This window comes from Dendroctonus ponderosae, unplaced genomic scaffold (assembly GCF_020466585.1).
Source record: "Dendroctonus ponderosae isolate FM_Combo_2020 unplaced genomic scaffold, Dpon_F_20191213v2 Dpon_F_20191213_1, whole genome shotgun sequence".
NCBI lineage: Eukaryota > Metazoa > Arthropoda > Insecta > Coleoptera > Curculionidae > Dendroctonus > Dendroctonus ponderosae.
In genome coordinates this window covers 38,471,074-38,491,583 of record NW_026017110.1, presented here as the reverse complement: position 1 = coordinate 38,491,583, position 20,510 = coordinate 38,471,074, and the positions used below count along the sequence as shown (strand labels likewise).

The 20,510-nt window shown below is 35.3% G+C and overlaps 1 protein-coding gene across 2 annotated transcripts; it reads right to left on the bottom strand.

Moving 5' to 3' along the window:
• Positions 1–1,467: 1,467 nt before the first annotated feature.
• On the bottom strand, positions 1,468–15,982 carry LOC109534276 (neutral alpha-glucosidase C). Of its 2 annotated transcripts, none has more exons than XM_048663754.1 (14): positions 15,892–15,982; positions 15,727–15,843; positions 13,715–13,939; positions 13,255–13,408; positions 12,938–13,155; positions 12,210–12,396; positions 7,618–8,190; positions 7,303–7,560; positions 4,900–5,149; positions 2,814–2,968; positions 2,650–2,760; positions 1,856–1,977; positions 1,717–1,790; positions 1,468–1,598 (listed from the first exon to the last, which is right to left on the bottom strand). In XM_048663754.1, exons 1-14 carry the CDS (start codon positions 15,900–15,902, stop codon positions 1,504–1,506), a joined length of 2,550 nt encoding a protein of 849 aa, XP_048519711.1. In that variant the 5' UTR covers positions 15,903–15,982; the 3' UTR covers positions 1,468–1,503. The 2 variants fall into 2 exon arrangements, with proteins under 2 accessions (XP_048519711.1, XP_048519726.1); XM_048663769.1 differs by having other exon boundaries at positions 15,727–15,831.
• Between the last annotated feature and the right edge of the window lie 4,528 nt (positions 15,983–20,510).

Sequence of the window (20,510 nt, the reverse complement as noted above, 5' to 3'; positions counted from 1 at the left end):
CAGAAAATATGTGGTAGGGATAAAAGTAGGTACTGATGTATATTTTTACAACCAGGAGAATTAATCCAAGGACACGCTCGCCTGGGGCTTTATGTTTATGAGAGCACTCTCGGGTAATTTGTATATTGCCGATTGCTTGAAGTCCGTGAGAAGCTAATTCGATATCCACAAGCGATATTAATCTATTACCGTATCACAGATTACCAAACTCATGATTCGGTCAGTTCTGTGTTTGCGCATGGTAATAAAATTTCCACACATGTGAGTTGTCACGCGCCTGGTATAGACCAGGGCATTTATTTGCATGCGTTTACGTGAGCACTGCCATGGAATTTTTGTATTGCCGATTGCCTAAAATCGGTGAGAGCAAATTTATCTGGCCTAGACCAGGCGAGTAACAATTCACATGTGTGAGCATTTGTGAGACTGAATCAAGAGTTTGGTAATCTGTGATAAAGAATTAAATTAATATCGCTTGTGAATATCAAATTTGCTAGTCACCGATTTTAGACAATCGGCAATACAAAAATTCCCCGATGGTGCTCACTTAAACGCATAAAAATTAACGCCTATGTGAATTTGCTCTCACCGACTTCAGGCAATCGGCAATACACAAACACGGGAGTGCACACGTAGACGCATGAAAATAAAGCTCATGGACACTATGGGTCCAACGCCTGCGTCTTGGAGACATTTCCCCTTACTATAAGGTTACTATTCCGTATTCCCCTCATTAACAGTGTTGTCATCATGAATGTTTATACTACTTTTTTAATTTAATATTTCAGCGCTGTTGTTGCAAACTGAAGAAGTATAACATTAAATACCCTGATGGCTACTTTTTTCTTGATATTTTCTTCTTGATGCTACTCATTTATATCAAACTGAATACCGAGCCGGAAAAGCAGCTCCCGTAAGTACCCACTTTTATATAGACTGTGAACAATTGTTGCTCTTGAACAAACGTACACAAATGCATCTTATAATGCCTGCACTTGACAATCACTTATTTTCTGGGTTCAAACACCGAATTATACGACTTTGGTTGAGTACAGTATTTCACTTTATTGTGCCGAACAGTCTTTACATGAAAGTAGGTGATTGAAAAAGGATTACATCCATTCTCGACACTAGACGGGGCTAATCTCAATTCATTGTCAGAGACGAGGAAAAAGGACAGTGTTGCCGATACACCCTACTCCAACGCACTCTACCGCTACAACCTGTTTAATCTGCGGGTCAGACGATCTGAGACTTATAACATATAAACGTATAAGTAGACTTATAAGTAAACTTAACGGATGCAGGAGGCTCGGGACCGAACTTTGTGGGTGAATTTTTGGGAGGCTTATGTCCAGCAGTGGGCTAGGATACGCTGATGATGATGTTAGGAAAGGTATATGTATTAGATTGAATCAACATCAAGGAAAAAAACGCAAGCTACCCAGCAATATAATTAAACTCAAATTAAGTCGGATTATTTACGTGATCATTTATTTAAATTTACAATAAGAGAGGACCTTCTAAAACATTGAAATTTACTAAAGGAACGCCATCACGAGTCTGCTTTATTGTTTGCTTGCTGTGAGTTCCATCTCCTGAAAAATCACAATCGTTTATTTCTTAATTTTCTTCCGTTATGCGTTTCTGTTAAAATGTATTACCAATTAACCTTCATTCAATATTTTCTTTAATATTTGCTATTTTTTTACTTACCATTATTTCGGTAAATAATCACTGATTCAATTTCGAATGTAAATTTGCTCGAGTCGCTGGCTCCATCGATTGGACTGCAAGAAACAATCGATTAATATGAATATATGTATAATATAGAGCCGTAATTTATTAAACTTACGTAACGGTTCCCATTTGGGTTTCATCGTCCCATTCAATATTAACATATAAGTATTTTTTCTCATTCAAATACTCAAAACTCTCGAAGTCGTCAATGTAAACTCTGGTTTCAGCAAATCCATCCTTCAACACAATAAAATGATTTAGGTATATAAAGATATAGTGTGACATTTTCATCTCCGACGAACTTTATACGCCCATACAGATGAAGAGCGTACTTATGTTTAGGTTAGGACAACAAATTTTCTATTATTTACTAGCTACGCAATCATTTGCTGGACAATTTGAATTCTTTTTCACGGCCGAGTAACTTCGTTACATGCGTTTACTCTATGTATATATACATTAGCAGATGCTTATTCAACTGATTTAAATTAATTTTGAATTAAAATCTTAGTTGCAGTATAAATTGTACTGATTAGTTAGGTCCAAGTACCGATATTAGATATTAGTTACGCTATGAGAAACAAGTAATACCGCCTAAGCGTAAACACACTTTACTTGATAGGAATACCCTGTGCACAATCTAACGTAATGTCAGGTAAATAGGTATTCTTTTAAACGTTTCATTTTAAAGGAAACATGCTTCCTGAGAAACATAAAAAAAAATGAATTGTTATTTTTTAAAAAACAACAAAAAACCAAGCAAGAAGAAATATTCAGATACTTCACGAGCAATTCGGTCACATATTTCTTTTCACAGAAGGTATAATAGTAATTTCTCAGCATTTAGCCTTCACTAGTAGTTAAATGAATGAAAAACATGAAAAGTAACAGTTTATATATAAGTCTTACATCGTCAACGACAACGTGAAGTTCGTGCGGATCGTCTTTTATATCGGCTGTGGTTCTACCAACTCTCGGTTTGCGTGCTATGATACTTCCAGATCGGTAGAAAACTGGCGTCTGCAATATTAGCGGTAAAAAATAATCGCTTAGTATGAATTAGATAAACTTACAAATGAAATATCAACTGGGATGGTATACCAGTGGCCACCTTCGAATACACCTGATGGACCAGTTGCTTGATACCAGAACTCATTTTCACCTGGGAGGTAAACTCGAAGACTAGTTGCTTCCGAAAAGTATACATTTGCTACTAAGATATCTTTGCCTGAAATATCGCAAACAAATCTATAAGAACTGTAAAATGTGTGTAGATATGTGATTAATATATGTATAGTTACAAGAACACAACAACTAGAATGAGGAGAGAAAGAGAACAAGGTGAAACGTGCCGTTAGCAAACAAGAAACTTAAAATACCCTAAACTGAAAATTTGACCAGGCAAACGAAAGCAGCCATTAAACAAGTTGCTCAGATTCAATAAATTTCTTGACTGTGTGGACATGGGAAAGAAACATATTTGCTATTCTTTCCAATATATTTTGCAAATTCAGACAGTTTGATGAAATTTTGGCGAATTCTTATTGAATTTTTCATGGTGCTTTCCTGCAGCTTTATTACTGACATTTTATTAACTTCTTTTGTGTAACAAATCAGGCTGCTTTCAGCATTTACTTTGCAAAGTGTTACTAGATTAAAATAGATGTTAATTGAGTTAGAGCCTTATAGTTTTAAAGATTATTTAAATATGTAACAACAGTATCTTTTAGTATAATGTGTCCTTTGTGAATTTATTTTTAACGCCATTTCATTTTGGATTCTTTGTACATGTGCATGTATCAATTGAATGTAATTTGAAATAAAGAAATAAAATTAAAAAAATAATAATAAAGTGTTTCATTTGCTTATTATGCAATACTGTTTACTGCAATTTTTAAATTTTCCTGGCAATTCATTTGTTGCTGCATTTTGGGTTTTAGTAGTTCATAAACTCATTGTCCTTTTGATTTACTATGCGATGAGGTTGCCTTTGTTAAAATGAGACTTTTATTATTTATTTAAAAGAATCTAGACAAATTGCACTAGAATAAGCGATGAGATAGAGTGACATATTTGCGTCCAAAGAGCACGCAGCAAAAATAGTTTTGAATATGTCTTTGGACGATTGATAAAAGCTATTAAATTGCAACCTTTAAGTTTCAATTTTGAACGTGGAAGATTCCGAGTTATTTTCACAGTTGAAACACCATTTTTAAGAAAAGCTATTTCAAATTTCCATAACTTTCCTATGCGTAACTGATCGGAGCATATGATTATGAAGAACGATATTCCAATATAGATTTTTTGGGTTGTCGGCTATTCATATCCCAATAGACAAATGAGTTTTCGCATGAGACACCTGTTCAAATATTGCAAGCATTATTGCAAGTCGTAGCTTTCTGGAAGTTCTGTTAGCTTAAAATTGCGCCAACTAATTAGAGCGTATATTAAAGCAACCGTGTTAATATCACCATATATTTTGAATATTTCTGGTGATTTCGTTGAACGACGTTTGACGAGCAATATCTTAAATTAAACCAAAATCCTATTTTACTCTTTGAAATGTCACTTATCGTTTATTGCAAACCCGAAAAGCTGCAAAACGGTTTTCGAAGCGTTTTCGTTTGCATTTTATGCCTGGAAATATTATTTCCAGGCATAAAATGTCCATTTTAAGAAAATAAAATTTCCATGTCTATTAGACATTTTTCAATTTGCCTTAAAATATAGCATAAGAACATGAACGAACTCCGGATGCTCTAAAAGAACAAACGGGTCCAAAAAAATTGTGAAACCCCTACGCATATCGGCAGATTCGCGTTTTGTTTAACAAAAATACTAGATCCAATTGTGTATTCATATATCACTCCCATTTAAAAAAAACTATTCTAAAGTTTGATAGTATCCTAAAATCAACCAGAGTTTATATTACTAAATGACCACCTGGCTAAGTTGGAACAGCAGTTCTCTGATGTCCAGAAACGTGCGTGTTAAAATGATTATTCTTAATATTTTCAGTTATGCATAGATATTATTATTATCCTCCAGAAAAAGGCAGTACAGGCAGGACAAGAAACAAATAGCGATTAAGTGAATTAGGAGATTCGATGATGGTGATGGGATGAAATAGAGTTACTATATTAAAAATTTGATACTCACCAACAAGGAATTGATCATTAATATCGAAAGCAGCTTCGTCATTGGGATAGTGATAAAGCAGTGGACGAACAAGAGGATCACCCGTAACAGTATGTTCATAGAACAACGTATACCAATACGGAAGATGCTTATATCTGGATTCAATTGCTTCTCGTATTAAATCTTGAGTTTCTTCTGAGAATACCCATGGCTCCCGACGCTCTGTCGAAAGATCAGCGTGGGCACGGTAAAATGGAATCCATGCTCCAGTCTAGATCAGTAAGCTTTATTTAACTTTGACTTGACTTCAGCATAATACAAAATGTTTTTTCAGTGTAGATAAAACTAAAAAAAGTGGAAGTTTTCCTTCTCAAACAACAAATTTGATAATTTTGTGTTTAAATTGCTCAACATTGAACCTAGGTCATATCTATTAGATCGATAATGTCCTCTGAGTAAACCATTAGCATTATTTCACTTTAAATTGTTTTATCCTGCCTATTAACTTTCATGTATTAACAAATGTGTTTCTTTATAAAAGTGGTGAGTATGAGTTGAGCATGTACCATGACAATTTAGAAGGAACGCCCCGTGAACTGCATTTACTGATCAATCAGATGTTACCATCTGCTAAAAGACTTTTACCAGAACACGTTGAACATATTAAGTGGAATAAATTTTGCAGTAGATGCAATTCGCTATAGTTTTCACGGATGGGATTGATATTCCCAACTTTTACGAAGTTAGAAGTAAAATTTCCTAGGGTCGTTGAAGTTAAAAGATTATGTAACCCTACAACCGTTTAAAATATCCAATCGTTCAAAAATATATTTTTCCATATATATCCTTCGATACCTCTCGTTTCATCGAAAGATGTGAAACTTATATCCTGACTTCTAAAGTGAGACTCAATTTAATCAAAAAAATTACATTTTCATTCATACCTCGGAATCGGTTGTAATTATACGCGATTGTAAAAAATGTTGACTAGAGTTTCTAAGCTGCCATCTCAAGTAGGTACTATTTATAAAATATCTTGGGGCTCTTATTAATGAATTATGACTCAAATAAAGCGGTTCTGTTACAAAGGACTGTGTGGAGGCATTTGAAATTTATATATACAGACAGATCCTCCGAATATCCTGTTTGGAATTGAAACCTCATGCTGGGGAATTTCATCGAATGGGCAAGACGAAGAAGTTGCTGCATACCATAAAGAGAGCAAATTCCAATACATCGGACATAGCATGAGAGGAAATCGATACGCACTGCTCAGACTAATGACCAAAATAAAAATCGAGAGGAAAACATCCGTAGGCAGGAGACAAAATTTATGATTCATGATCTGCGCTGATGGTTCGGCAGGACCTGAACTGAAATCTTCCGAGCTGCAATTTGCAGAATTGCAGAATGCAGAACCAGTTGAATCGCCAATCTCCGGAAGGAGACGGTGTCATAAGAAGAAGAGACATTTCTCAACTATTATTTTAACTCAATAAAGTCTAATTTTCAAAACATATGGAAATCGCTACAAAATAAATGTTTGATTGTTTTCAATTATGGTTTGCAATCCGTTGAAAAATAGTTATGAATAGCTGTGACACTTTTCAATGAAGGGTCTTGAGAGCTGCCTTTGCAAGCTGTAAAGAGGTTGGCTTGGATGGATTAAATTTAACAAATTTGATCACATTATAAAATATTTAGAATATCCTTATGCTATAGCTTCTAAGCTCTGGGGATATAGAGGCTAGATATGTAGATATATTCTATATAGTATCATAGGAACGATATATTTTTTAACAATTAGTACTAATGTGATACTTACAACCTATAAAAAGCTAGAACAAAAATCCCCCAAATCTTTAGATATATTTAAGCTACTTCCGGAAAGGATTATGGCACTCAGAATTTACCTTCCGGTTAGATCGTCTAGAGAATTGTTCTTTCCGAAGTGGGATTTATATGAATCCAAAATGTAATTTGAAACTATTGAAATCGTCAGATCAGCGGCAAAGACTTTTATGAAAGTATATGAAAAAATTTACAAATACATGAGTTTTCATTCAAAACTCGGGAACTGATGAACATATTTGGAGACTATAGGTATGCACGCAGTGGCGGGCGTTGCCGAACGAAATGGTTCTGAACCGAGCTTGTGCCATAATTCTGGTCTTTAGTTATTGTGCAATATTTTGAACATTTTATTTAACTGTTGTTGCGTACTGTATTATGAATAAATGTTTGTTTTGGAATATTAGGTCTCAATAAATAATGCTATGGATAGAAAAACAAACCCTGTTTACAACATACATTTAAGAAAGAGGTTTTTACTATAAAAGGAACTTTCACCAAACACATTTTGATATTTTACTTAGATAACATTTTAACTAATTTGAAGTAGATAAATGATAATACATTACTTACTTGATACCACCGACTAGCAAGTTCGTCAGTAGGTTTCCCGAAAAATCCTGGCACGTCTCCTCCATAAAACACCAAACCGGCTAAGTTTGAAGATATCGTCATTGGTACCAAAATACGCAAGTACTCAAAAGTGCAAACAGTGTCTCCGTTCCACTTGGCAGTATATCGCTGAGACCCGGCGAATATTGAGCGAGATAGCAAGAAGGGCCTCAAGTTACCTTCGTCACGATTCATTAAACCTTGGTGAGTGGTCATGACCTAAGCAAAATAGGTAATTGTGGATATATTCACATCACAACGCTATGGTGTACTCACTTGGTGCAACCCATACATATTGTGAACATCGCGGTGCTTTACATTTCCATACTGTACGGCCTCGGAAGGAATCGTACGCTCGTAAGTGTTATCAAAAAGGGCCGGTTCATTCATGTCATTCCAATAACCTCCTAGAGTGGACGTGGAAGGGAAGTTTTCATACAAATGCAACTGGGCATAATACTCCCTAGCTTCCGGATTCAAAAAGTCTATCCAACTGACATCTCCCGCCCAGCAGACTGAAACGAACGGCGTCCCATTGGCATTATTGATGAAGTAGTCGTTCCTCAGACAGTCATCATAGATTTTATATTCTGGGTCAACTTTTATATTAGATTCGGAAATTGGAACTAGTTTTCGATGACCCTGTTCTTCAACCCAGTCCAGTAAGGCAATGGGATCGGGAAAAGAAGTAGTGTTCCATGTAAACCATTTGCGATCCGCTGTATATTCGATGTCCAACCACAGTACGTCCATGGGAAACCTGTACTCGTCGAATTTTCCGATTATGTCTTTTACATCTTCGGTGTTGTTATAGGCCCATCTGCTTTGATGGTGACCCAAAGCCCAGAGCTAAAAAATATTAAGCATTCTATAAATTGTTATTTAATTTGGTCTAGTACGGAAGTAAATTAGATTAACTCCGCTACGTCAGTCCCAAGTCTGGAGCGTTTCCACTTAAGAGGAGAGGCAGGAGGAGGGAAAGAGGAGTAATACACCGTTAAAAAACCAGAGTTAATCAGGCTGCGACGATGTGAGGGCTCCTGCCTAGGGTACAGGCAAAAAGCCGGGGGTCAATGGCTTTGAGAGTAGACTATATGTAGGCATTCTACTTGAATTTCATGCATTTTAGTTGAAAGAGGAGAAGAGCTATGATGAGAGGATAACAGGTCTAAAAAGTTCAGAAAGACAGTTTTATGGGAAGGTAAACTCGTATGGGAAGGAAACTCAAAGGCGATAGACCAGCACTCCATCACTTGTCAAAATCATAAACAATGCTAAATTTCTCAATAACGGCATCATCTGGCCAAGAGAAAGCTTATGGAAACTGAAACGTGGAAGATTCAAGTGATTTCAACTAAAAAAGACGAAGTTTTCAGAGAAATCTACAAACCTCAAGTGAATATAGTGGCATTGACCGAGACCAAGAAGAAGAGTCAAGGCACAGAAGAAAATCATGGGACTTTCCATATACACTCAAGGGTACCAAAAGAAGAGAAAGGTTGCAGCAAAGTATCGTTGGCAATAAACAAGAAATGCAAAAAGAACACGAAGTCCTGGGATCAAATAAATTATTAAATATTGCAGGTTAAAATGAAATTTTATAGGTATAATGTGGTCATGATCGCTGTATGTGATTCTGACGATGATGCCATTGCAGCGCAGAAGGACCAGTTCTACAGGGTGTTCCGTAAATATGTTAAAATATTATAACAGCGTGTTCTTCTAGTCAATTAAGGAGGGGGTCTTCCTGAGATTTTTTTAAATTCAAGGTTCCGTTGTTAAGTTATCTGATTTCCAAAATGTCGGAAAATATTAGTTTTTGTTGTTTTCCTTTAAAACGATTAAACATAGAAATTTCAATTTTGGCATACTTTATAAGCTAATTGAGTACCATTTTATCAAAATGTTTTGTAGTTCAGTTTACTTTTATACAAGGTAGAAATGTGGAACCCCTACTTTTGTTCTATTCAGAACTTTTTGTGCGCACTTAAACTTTTCTCGACATGATCTTGTTAATTACTAGAAGCTATTTGCCAACTTTTTTTATCTCTTACTGTTTTCTTCTAAAACTACTACTTTGCCCGCAAAACCATAAAATCGTTTTCTTTGTCGTTCTCAAAATGTGTATGTAATTAAGTTAATTTTTGTAAATCTAATAAAGTTTTCATATAACAATTTTGGTACGCATTATTAGTTGATTCCTAACAACCTAAATTATTTTTCTAACTTGTGTATTTTGGTTCAGATTACAATTATTAAGTTTTAAGAAATTTCACGTAAATAAAAACATAGTAAAAATATGTGCAACGATATAAACGAGCAAATTTAAATTTAAATAACCATTCCAATGTTAACTTAGCATCAGTCTTTTAATGAAATTAAAATTTACAGACCGTAAAGTTTGCACTGAAGTTCTTATTTCCTTAGAAGTATTAAATATTATTTCCCGAAGTTATTTGATTGTATTCACTTCTGTTGAATATACCGTATTTCTTTAACGGCCCCAGGAGGCGAGTTTATAGGAGCTGCTTGACCTCTCCCAATTCAACGGCATTCGAAAGTTTTGATCAAGCCGAAACGATACACACAAAAAAAATCTGAATAAAACAAAAGTAGGAGTTCCATATTTATACCCTGTATAAAAGTAAACTGAAACACTATCACAGAATGGCACTCAATTAGCTTATAATGGGTGCCAAAATTGAAGTTTCCAATGTTTAACCGTTTTAAAGAAAAAACCACAAAAACTAATATTCTTCTCCATTTTGGAGATCAAATATTTCAAAAATGAGACCTCAAATTAAAAAAATTCTCAGGAAGACCCCCTCTAAAATGACTAGGAGAACACTGCCTAAATATTTTAACATATTTACGGAACACCCTGTATAATGATTTGACAAGGCCGAAAATACTTTATGTTTGAAAACCATTCACCGCAAACATATTCTCAACAGCAATGTGATGAATGAGAACATGAAACAGTAAGATACAACATTGAAGGACTGGAAGATGGCTCCACTAGATTCTTATATCAAATACGACCAGCACTCGAAGATGTAAATTTTGCAAATGGATCACCGGATACTATGTACGAAGCTTTGAAAATCTGCATCCCCCAAGCAGCTAAAGAAACTCCGGGAGAACTAGATAAGTGTAAGGATTCCAAGTGTGAACCCTGATAAATAACAAAGCTAGAAGCTCTGGTATAAAAGAAAAAAAAGTGCATAGAATGTGGCTAATAACAAAAAGACAACATCCAAGATCAACTTATTTACCGATCTAATAACAAAGAAACTCAAACATAACTCATGAAAGCAAGAAACAAATACTAGGAGAAAACATGTGAAAAAGCAGATGGAAGTAAAGGAAATACCAAACAACCATAAAATAAATCAAACAACACTTGGAAAATGTTGAACGAAATGAGGATAATAACAAAGATATAGAATGGGTAAACTAACTACTACTACTACAAAGGCCTATTAACTGAGGACCGAACAAAATTCATTCAACAAAATCAAGAAATGGATAAAGGCGAGTCCATTAATGAAAACATCACATCCATAACACCATAAGAAATAAGAACAACATTAACACAGATAAGACACAAAGATCTTATCCTAGGCAATTTCAACATTAAATTACTGCAGGCAGCGCCAAATGTAGCTTTGAACATCTTAGCAGCATCTTCAATAAATGTATAGAGGGTATCGAAAGCCGTTTATTCAACGATCTCAAGGTCAGTAATGAAAGGAAAGCGACTTCCCAAGAATTTCAAGAGACGAAAGGTCTAAGGCAAGGCTGCTCCTTAGCTCCCTTATAGTATAAAATATATCTCAAAGAAGCCCTGAGATCTTGGAAGCGGAAATGTTGCAAGATGTGCGTGTGTATCAATGGCGGTACCTTATATACCCCACCATTCGCGGATGACCTTGTTATTGTAGTGCAGATGAAAACGACGCCAACTACATATATAGTAGTAGGAGATAAAGGACAAGAATTAGAAGTGGGGCACGATAAGATCAGAAGCTTTTCTTCATTTAAGTACCTTACTTAGTACCCCTCTTTTCCACCGGAAAAAGTGCCAGCGACATCGCTAAGAAGATAGGTGAAGAAAAGGAGTAATTCGACAACTAAACTCGTTATTTTGGAGCTCAGAAATAAAAAAATACGAAATGTACTGTGTAAAACGATCGTAGAAAACATATGCACCTAAAAAGCGAAGACTTTGAAAATGAATAAAAGAGCTAAAGGTAGGTTGATGGCCGTTGAAAAGGGTTTTTTAGACGAAGCTGTCATATTTCCAGACTATATCACGTAATAAATGATACCATAACACAAGATGAACGTCGAAGGCAATATTCTAGACACAATAGATACCAACAGATTAATCTGGTACGGGCACTTGCAAAGAATGCATGGAAATAGATGGCCTAAAAAATATGGAAATGGATCGGGAGCTCAGAAAGCGCGGAAGACCACCTAGAAGTAGGTTTACAAGATGGAGATTGAACAGACCGAAAAAAATGAAAGTTGAGAAGCGAGAAACGGCTCTACCCGTAGAAACTTCGCATACATATTTACGGAAGTAAATTTGCACGAACCAGATACAACACTGACGGTATTATAACTACATATTATTCCGAAGCATGCATGTATTTGTCAGTATATGATGATTTAGACAATATGATTTACAGGTAAAATGCAAATCTGTAATTAATCAGACAACAAAAGATTTTGCAAAGACATATTAAAAGTAGAATTTATGTGCAACATATTCAAACTCAAATTTCAATCTCAAAATGTTTCAACTTTTCCGATCATCTGAAATTTGAGAACGTCCGGAGTCTAAAAATCCAAATGCTCACCTGTGGTAAATGAGGCTTTCCAGTCAAATCTGTATACTGTCGAACAGTTTTGGGCAAAGTGGGTCCCATGAGGACGAATAAGTCTAGAAGTCCTGCATCTACCATAAAATATGCTGACATTTCATCAGTATCTATCTCAACCCACATTTCCGCCCCATTGTGGACAAATATTCCAGATGTATGTTCCCTGAAACAACCAATTAATATTTTTCTATTGAAAGAGTAAATATCGCATTGTACATGATTGAGGATTTAAAAAAAATATATGTTTGTTTCTTGTAAATCGAGACATGTTCAGGAAAATATCAGTAACTTATTTCGGGTTTGAATGAAAATTATCGTCGACAAGGAATTTAGTGTTAAGTACTGTATAAATTGCGGGCAAGAGTAACAGGTGTTCCTGTCTCTGACTTTGAGCTGGAAAATTAATTAAATACATTTTTAAATATCTATACATTAAACTAGCATAAAATATGAGATTTAAAAGAATCTCTAAATAGTCATTAGTTTTTTATGCAGCTGCGTATGAGGTTCTAACATCGGCTTCACAAAAGAAATCTTACTTTTTATGCAGTAGTTAGCTTTTGCCCTGTGTGTTCAAATGAAAATGTATTAAACCATAAAATGTTTCAGTTAAAGTGAAGGTAATAAGTAAAGAATTAGGTATGTAGATAGAACACACAAATAAAACTTGCTCTAATATTCATAAAGATCTAAGCATTGCTCACCCAAAACCATATAAGACCGGAATGGATCCATACATCGACTGTGTTACATTTATGGAATACCCAAAAATCCCATAATCTACATTTTTCAACCTGTAGGGATCGACTTTATAATCAGCAGTATGCATTAGGCTAACGGTGTTTGGATGTTCGTGCAGACCTATTAAACGTTTGGCTTCATTAAACTTGACCGTAAAAGTAAAAGCTTGGGATTCCTCAGTCTAAAAAAAACATATCTTTATAGTATCTCACTGGAGTTTTTTGTATAGTATTTCACAGTAATTACAATTTTCAGTCTTGATTCACTACTTCGTACATACATTTTGCATGATGAGCCTGCTTCCATCAAATACGCTTTCAAGTATATCATCGTGGTAAAATTCGATTGAAATGGGCTGGAACGAAACATATAACCTGTTTCCATTGCCGTCAGAAGCAATCAGAGCATCATCACCAAGATAATCTACAGTTAGCCTGAAATGAAAAATGTATGACTATTTAATTAACGAATGTTTAAAAATTAAAAATTATGTTCTTGCACAAAGTACTGCATTTTCATTACATTAGTTGATTAATTAAATATTAAATTTACCTTAACTCCGTTAATAACAAGTTAACGTAAGTTGAATACGAAAGTTTTTGAATATTTTAGCTTCAAGGCCGAATCAGCTGAGGTTGAATTATTTATCAAAATATTAAATTTATAATAAATCAGCATGGTTATTAACGGAAACATTCGCATCAAAATTCTCTGAAAACGCTCACTATACTTATACCTACTCATTAGTTTCTGGCTCCTTTTCCAAACAAAATTGTATGCGATATCGATGTAAATCTGGTTCTTCGATGATAACACGAAAGCGATTGTCTACAACTCCAGAGATCTTCATGATCAACTTGGAACCTGCTCCATTTGTTAGATCGAATTGCAGGATTCCATCATCAGCATTTAAAAAAGCTGCATTGTAGAGTTCATTCCAATCGGGTCGTCTAATTCTGTGCTCTCTGAAAGTTCACAATCATAACAGCCCAAGCATTAAATTGTTATAATTAACGATATTAATATTGATATTGGATTGCTAATGATACTTGAAGCCTGGGAATGACAAAATAAATAATTTTCCACTCAGATATTGTAACACGTTGGAACATTTTAAGTTGTTTTTGTCAACAAACTACTTCACAAAAGTACATATTTTTAATGCTCTTTAGGATTCAAAGTAGCTGTTGTTGTTGATATTATTGGATTCTCACTGAATGAGGCTACACTTATGATTAAATGATGTTGATTACTTATAATGTAATTTCCTATTTCTTATTTCCATAAGGTATTTAAAAAAGAAATTATATGAAATAATGAAGCTGTATAGTAGATATATAGAGACCAGAGGGCTATGCTACAGTCAAGCACTTGCAGGACCCATCTTGGGCCTATTAGTCCCCATCAGCTGACCTTAAATTGCAGGTGATATAGTTCACAAGTTTGCATACATAGTTTGCAAGGAATAATTTCTCCAAATGCAGCTAAAGTAAGTTTGGAAATTACTTGATCAATAACTAATATTCTTCCAACAAATATGTTGGCACATATCTGTATCACGGTGGAAAGAAGGGATAAGGAGGACAGCATCTGGTAAAATCCCTACTTGCTTTACTCATTTATTCTGTTTCACTTAAAAATTATTGCAATAATGCTTTCAAATAGCCGCTCTTAACATGCGAGATCTTGGTGCGACTCAAAAATAAGAAGGTCAAGTTAGTGTTTGTTTAACAGCTCACTTAATGAAGATTTAGAAAGCATCTGATAAACAGACCGCTCAAATAGAAGAAAAGAGTGCCGGAGATCCAGAATTTTGTTCTGAGCTTTATGTGAAACGGGTTGATACTGGACGTTTGAACATATATCACAAACAAAGAAAATATTATAATTGTACATTACTTACATCACAGATTTCAAATAATACATGTGCATAGAATATAGAAATATAATTTACATGTGAATTCAAAACTCTTTGGAGCGCACGGAGTACATTTACTTTATTTCATTTCATTGAAAATGATTCTCTCCAATGGATATTTTTACTTTTTCTGTAACTAAATGGAGGTAAAAAAATATAATAGATGTTCAGAAAACAGATGCACATGGAAGGCTAACTATAATTTGCAGGTCAATTAAAAAATTTTAATATTTGCAAACAAATATTTTACTTTGTTTAAGTCAGATGATTGCAAAAATTGCATGTGGTTGCCTCTCCCGATTCTATCGAATTTTATTCGTATCTACTATTTCCTATACAAACATGTCTGTATGGAGAATGCACGGCTAAAATGTTTGCAAAATCGTCGGTTTTAGACAATACTGGATGGAGCCTACTTTAAAATTATTTTGGAAATGCTTTGCTTTTGTGGGGGAAAATCGGTGACTGAATTGAAACCGGTGTCGGAAACCCTGAAGCTCATTTTTGGTTTTTTCATATATGATGTACTAAATATTGACATTCAGGAGCAAAGTCTGTTTGATTTTGTAAGCTAATTAACTCAGAATCAGACACTATTTCTTAGCAATTGGTAAAAATTATGTGTCTACCTACCTAAAACAAAAACTTTAAAGTTATCAAGCACTTCACTCATACCTGATAAAATTAATTTCTACAATAAAAACTAAGTTTGACGTATGCAAATTGAGTCTATGCTAAATTGCTCAGTATGCAAAACTGTTATTATTATTTTACGTATTACTTCAATATTTTATATTTAGTGAATGTAAAATACAAATTACTAGTACTACTTACGAGCACAACGTTCTCGTTGAACAGTTAGCGGGATATGGTATTTCAAAATGATCGTCTCCATTAACGCACGCAGCTGCCAGGAAAAGGCAAATTCCTAAAGTTAATCTAAAAAATACACTTTTTAAAATTATGATTCTTGTATGTTTCACCGAGAGAATTAGTTACCTTAAAATCATTTCGACGCCTTGCCCCACTCTGAAACCACTGCAACTTAATGACTGTAGTCACTAGCAAATTTATTTTCCAGTTTCTGGTATATAAACTCTCTGAAAGTTATTATCTAAAGAAAAACAATTCACTTGAGTAAAATCTGCACGATAGATAAGTGGGATCTTATATGTTTGCCACAAGTAGGTACCTATAAGTACTTTCAACTGCATCTGATAAGTATAGTGTTGTTTTTCCGTTTGATAATCAGTAACAAAAGTGCTTGGTATGTACTGGTTTCAGTTACATAAGGTAACTCATGTTCACACCGATTGAATAAGTGCTTACATGCTTTGACGTACGTAAATGGTACGTAATATATGTGCGAGAATTAAAATCTGAGTCACAAATATTGTTTCTCTTTTACAAGTTATTTTTTACGGATGTACGTACATGCCTCTGTCACAGTGTAACAGTTGAATGAGAATTGAGGGTATTTTTCCACGTTTATATAATTGTGCGGCCTAGCCCATCCCCATCCCGGTGGTGTCTACCGCGGTGACTAAGACGTCGTATTGTATTTCTACAACTAGAAGGTCAAATTGTTTAATTTGCCTTTAAACATTTTTTCACCACTAAGTAGCAGGTACAGAAGAACGAAATGATGGCGATACAAAAATTTATGGTAATAAAATATTTAGCGTTAAAACCGTTGAATAACAGAAATAAAATCTAGTTTAATCAATTAATTTTTAATTTCTTGATTATTTTACTTCGATAAAAATAACTTTTTATTCGCGGAAGAGAAAACGCAAAGCCAAAAAATGAAGAGATCATATAGAGATAATAGCTGACAGTTGTGCCGCCAAAAACGTCAGAGAACCGAGGCAAAATTAAATGCATGAAAATGCCTACCAACAGGAACGAAAGTTGAATATAAGCCAGATTTTTAATTCGGCATTGTACAATGCATATACCCTTCTGGCTGATATTTAGATTAGTGGTGTGAAAATAGGTTATTTTTCTGTAACAGGTTACAACGTTCCAGTTTCACCGTGGTAATAGGTTTCAAAGTTGCCGTTTCCGGGATTAAGATGGCCATAGGGGCGGTCGGATATCCCTAGAAGAACTTGTCTCCTCAGCAGGGAGAACTCATAAAGAGGCACCTGCTTAGAAAAATCGACGAGCTGCAGCCTGGGATGACTACCAGGCCAGCTCATGCGTACCGCCCTCAAGATTTTTCTGGAATTCATTGAATACACAGGGATAATAAGGGAGTAAAATACAAGGGCACAATAGGACAGAAATGACCGCGGTGATATGCCAAACATCACTGCGGAGGTGAGGAAATGGTTTAAGCGGGTAAACAGCTGATCTTGAATTCCGCACAGCCCAGAGCGCATTAACACGCATTATCAACTAATAAAGAGAGATAACGTTAGCAACTAATAAAAAGAACACTTTACCTAAAGCTCAGTGAAAAAAGATATCACGAGGAAACTTACAGAAACAACCTTGATACATCACCGGAAATTGGTCTAATGATTCAAGGAACAGACAGTAATGCACTAAACTATTACATAACAGATAAACTGATAAGCACTGCAGAGGAAATCCTTAAAGTTGCACCAAAGAAACAAGCACTGGGAATGATAACAAAAGAGATAAAGAAAGTAATACGTAGGAGAAATAACGAAAAGCTGAATATGATAGGCAAGGATCTGAAAGTAATAAACAAAGAAATTAGAAGAGAAGCAAGAAATGGTGTGAAACAATATAACTTAAAAATGATGGACAGAATAATTGAAAATAACAAAAACCCCAAAATATTTAAATAAGCGACGTAAGCGGAAGAAGAAGTGAAATAATAAACATAGGAGAGACAGGACAAATAATAGGTACACCAAAGACAGGACATTCTAAGAGCAATAGGACGAGTCTACCAGAACTTGGACGCATGTAAAACATTAGAAGGACCAGACACATAAAAAAGCCGTAGTAGAAGGCGCATGCTAACAAGACACCACACCGAAGACATCCAAAAATTCAAAAATTAAATTAAAGTAGCATTGAAAAAAAATAAGAACAATAATACAGCATGGATGGATAAAGTGCTAATAGATATGATAAAAATGGGCGGAAAAAACTTCTCCACTACTAACAAATACCTTACAATCAATTCTGAAACTTGGAAAAATACCGGAAAACTTCCAAAGTAATACTAATATTTGAAATATTTAAAAAGGTATTTACAGAAACCTGAAGAACTTATCCTTTACTACAAATGTCGCACTTATATAAACTTCTATCAAATATATTAACAACTCGACTCTCTTATAAATTAGAAGCATCCCAATCACCCGAAGAACAGGCTCGGTTCATACAAGGATTCAGCACAATGGACCATATAGGTACACACAATACCGCAAGTAATATAAAAGTCATATGAGTATAATCAGCCGCTGTAGTCGAACCGACCATACATATGTGCCCTTAATCCATGCCCCAAACGAGGACGGAAATATTATCATAGACACAAATGACGACACCAAGCCATTTAAATGACAAATGCCTATCAAACATACCTTTGGCAGAGGCTATTGATTTGATATTTGGCAGCCAACATGTTCGACCTAGAAAGAATGCTAAGAACTGCAATCAGCTACACAGAGAATAGGGCTAAAAATCAATATCTCAAAAACAAAAATAATGATGAATGCAAATAATGCAACACCGGAAGAAATGGGAAGATAACACATAGAATTGGTAGCCGAATATATATATCTGGGGCAGAAAATCACACTAACAAAAGAAACACAAGCAGCGGATATTCACAGACGATTAAAAATGACATGGGCAGCATTCGGGACACTTAGAACCCAAGTATTTCAAACAAAACTACCACAGTATGTAAAGGCAAAATTATACAATCAATGCGTGCTACCAATTCTAAAATATGCATCCGAAACATCTTCCATAAAGAAGGCAACAATGGAAAATATTAAACGATGTCAAATAAAAATGGAAAGAGCTGTGCTTGGAGTGAGACTACAAGACCGAAAAGAAACGAACGTATAAGACAGAAAGTAAAATTGGATGAAGTAGCAAGACGCATAGCCAGCTGGCTCATCAAGCTTGAGGTGGACAAAGATGACTGTATGGAAACCACGACAGGGTAAAAGAGATAGAGGAGGCAAAGAGCCAGTTGGAACGACATCGATAAAACTGCAGTTTAGGATAGCGAAATATACTTAACTAAATTAGCTCTAACTTAGACCATGTGGACGATGTTATGCTGTTCTCATTTCGAGTTGTTCAATTCATTTATGTACTAAACTAAATTAGAAGGTAACAGCGGTCCTCGTACAGATGTATCGTCGGTGTCTATCATTCTTATTTACAAGCGTAGCTGTACCAGCTTAAAACGGTAGCGAAACTGCACAGCAGGAAGAAGAGGAATCCTACTGGGCTTGTTTATATCACTAGCAAACTTTTCATGAGTCAAGGTACAAGAAAAGACGTTTGAAAGCCATGCGATCCGTTCGAGGAGCACCAGGACCACGAGTGTGAAATTGGTTACTGATAGTAGGTAAGCAAGCTTCCCATAGAAAATATCCTACTGGAAAAAGACACAACCAAAAGTCGTCAATGCATAGAATCTGCACATGGAACGTTCAGGGTCTTAATAAACCCGGGAAAATGACGATTGTCGAAAAGGCCATGGAAGACTTAGCCATTGTTGGCATATAAGAAAATGACTGGAAAAATACTGGCCACTACGTATCGCAGAGCCGTAAACTTATACTATCATCATTCACAATCCATCAACGAGGTCGCGTTTATAATACATAAACAATTAAAGGACACTGTACTTGGCTACAAAGCAGTCGTAGCGATCGTAAAAATAAAAGCGCAGCCAGTAATTCTAAACCTTATTCAGGTTCAGGTCAGCCTCCTCAACTACATCGTCTCAAGACGACATTAACAACTTTTATGGACCACTCTCTTAGGCATTCTCAAAAGTTCCAAACAGAGAGCTTTTAATAATTCTAGGTGATTTCAATGCCAAAATCGGAGAACTAAAAGCCGATTCGCACCTAAGATCAGTCGTCGGCCAGTATGGAACGGAAGTATGAAATGAACGTGGAGAGATGCCAATTGAATTCTGTGCAGACAATCAGCTATCAATAGCTAACTCCTACTTTCAACACCATGTCAGGAGACGGTACAAATGGAGATCACCAGAGGCCATACACGGAATCCGATCGATTATTTATTAATGAAGAGTAGATGGGTAAGCTCGATTAGAGATATAGCCTCTTCAGACCCATGGTATCATATATGATACTCCTGAAAATATATTTTTATTTCCCGCATAGAGCGTAATAATTCGTCCGGGGCCGGTGTATCATATACTATACTGCCTGAAGGCATGCGTAAAAATTATTGCGCTGCATTTCTGCTATATTTGGCATCAGTGTCGGTTTGTTTACATGTGAGTGAGTAGCAGCAAAACACGAGGTCATGGTTTTCAACAAAAATAAACGTAAGTACAAATTATTTTTGATTGTATTTGGTTTTACATTGTTGTTAAGATGTCATTTGATGTTGATATACCCAGTGGGCATGTACATTTT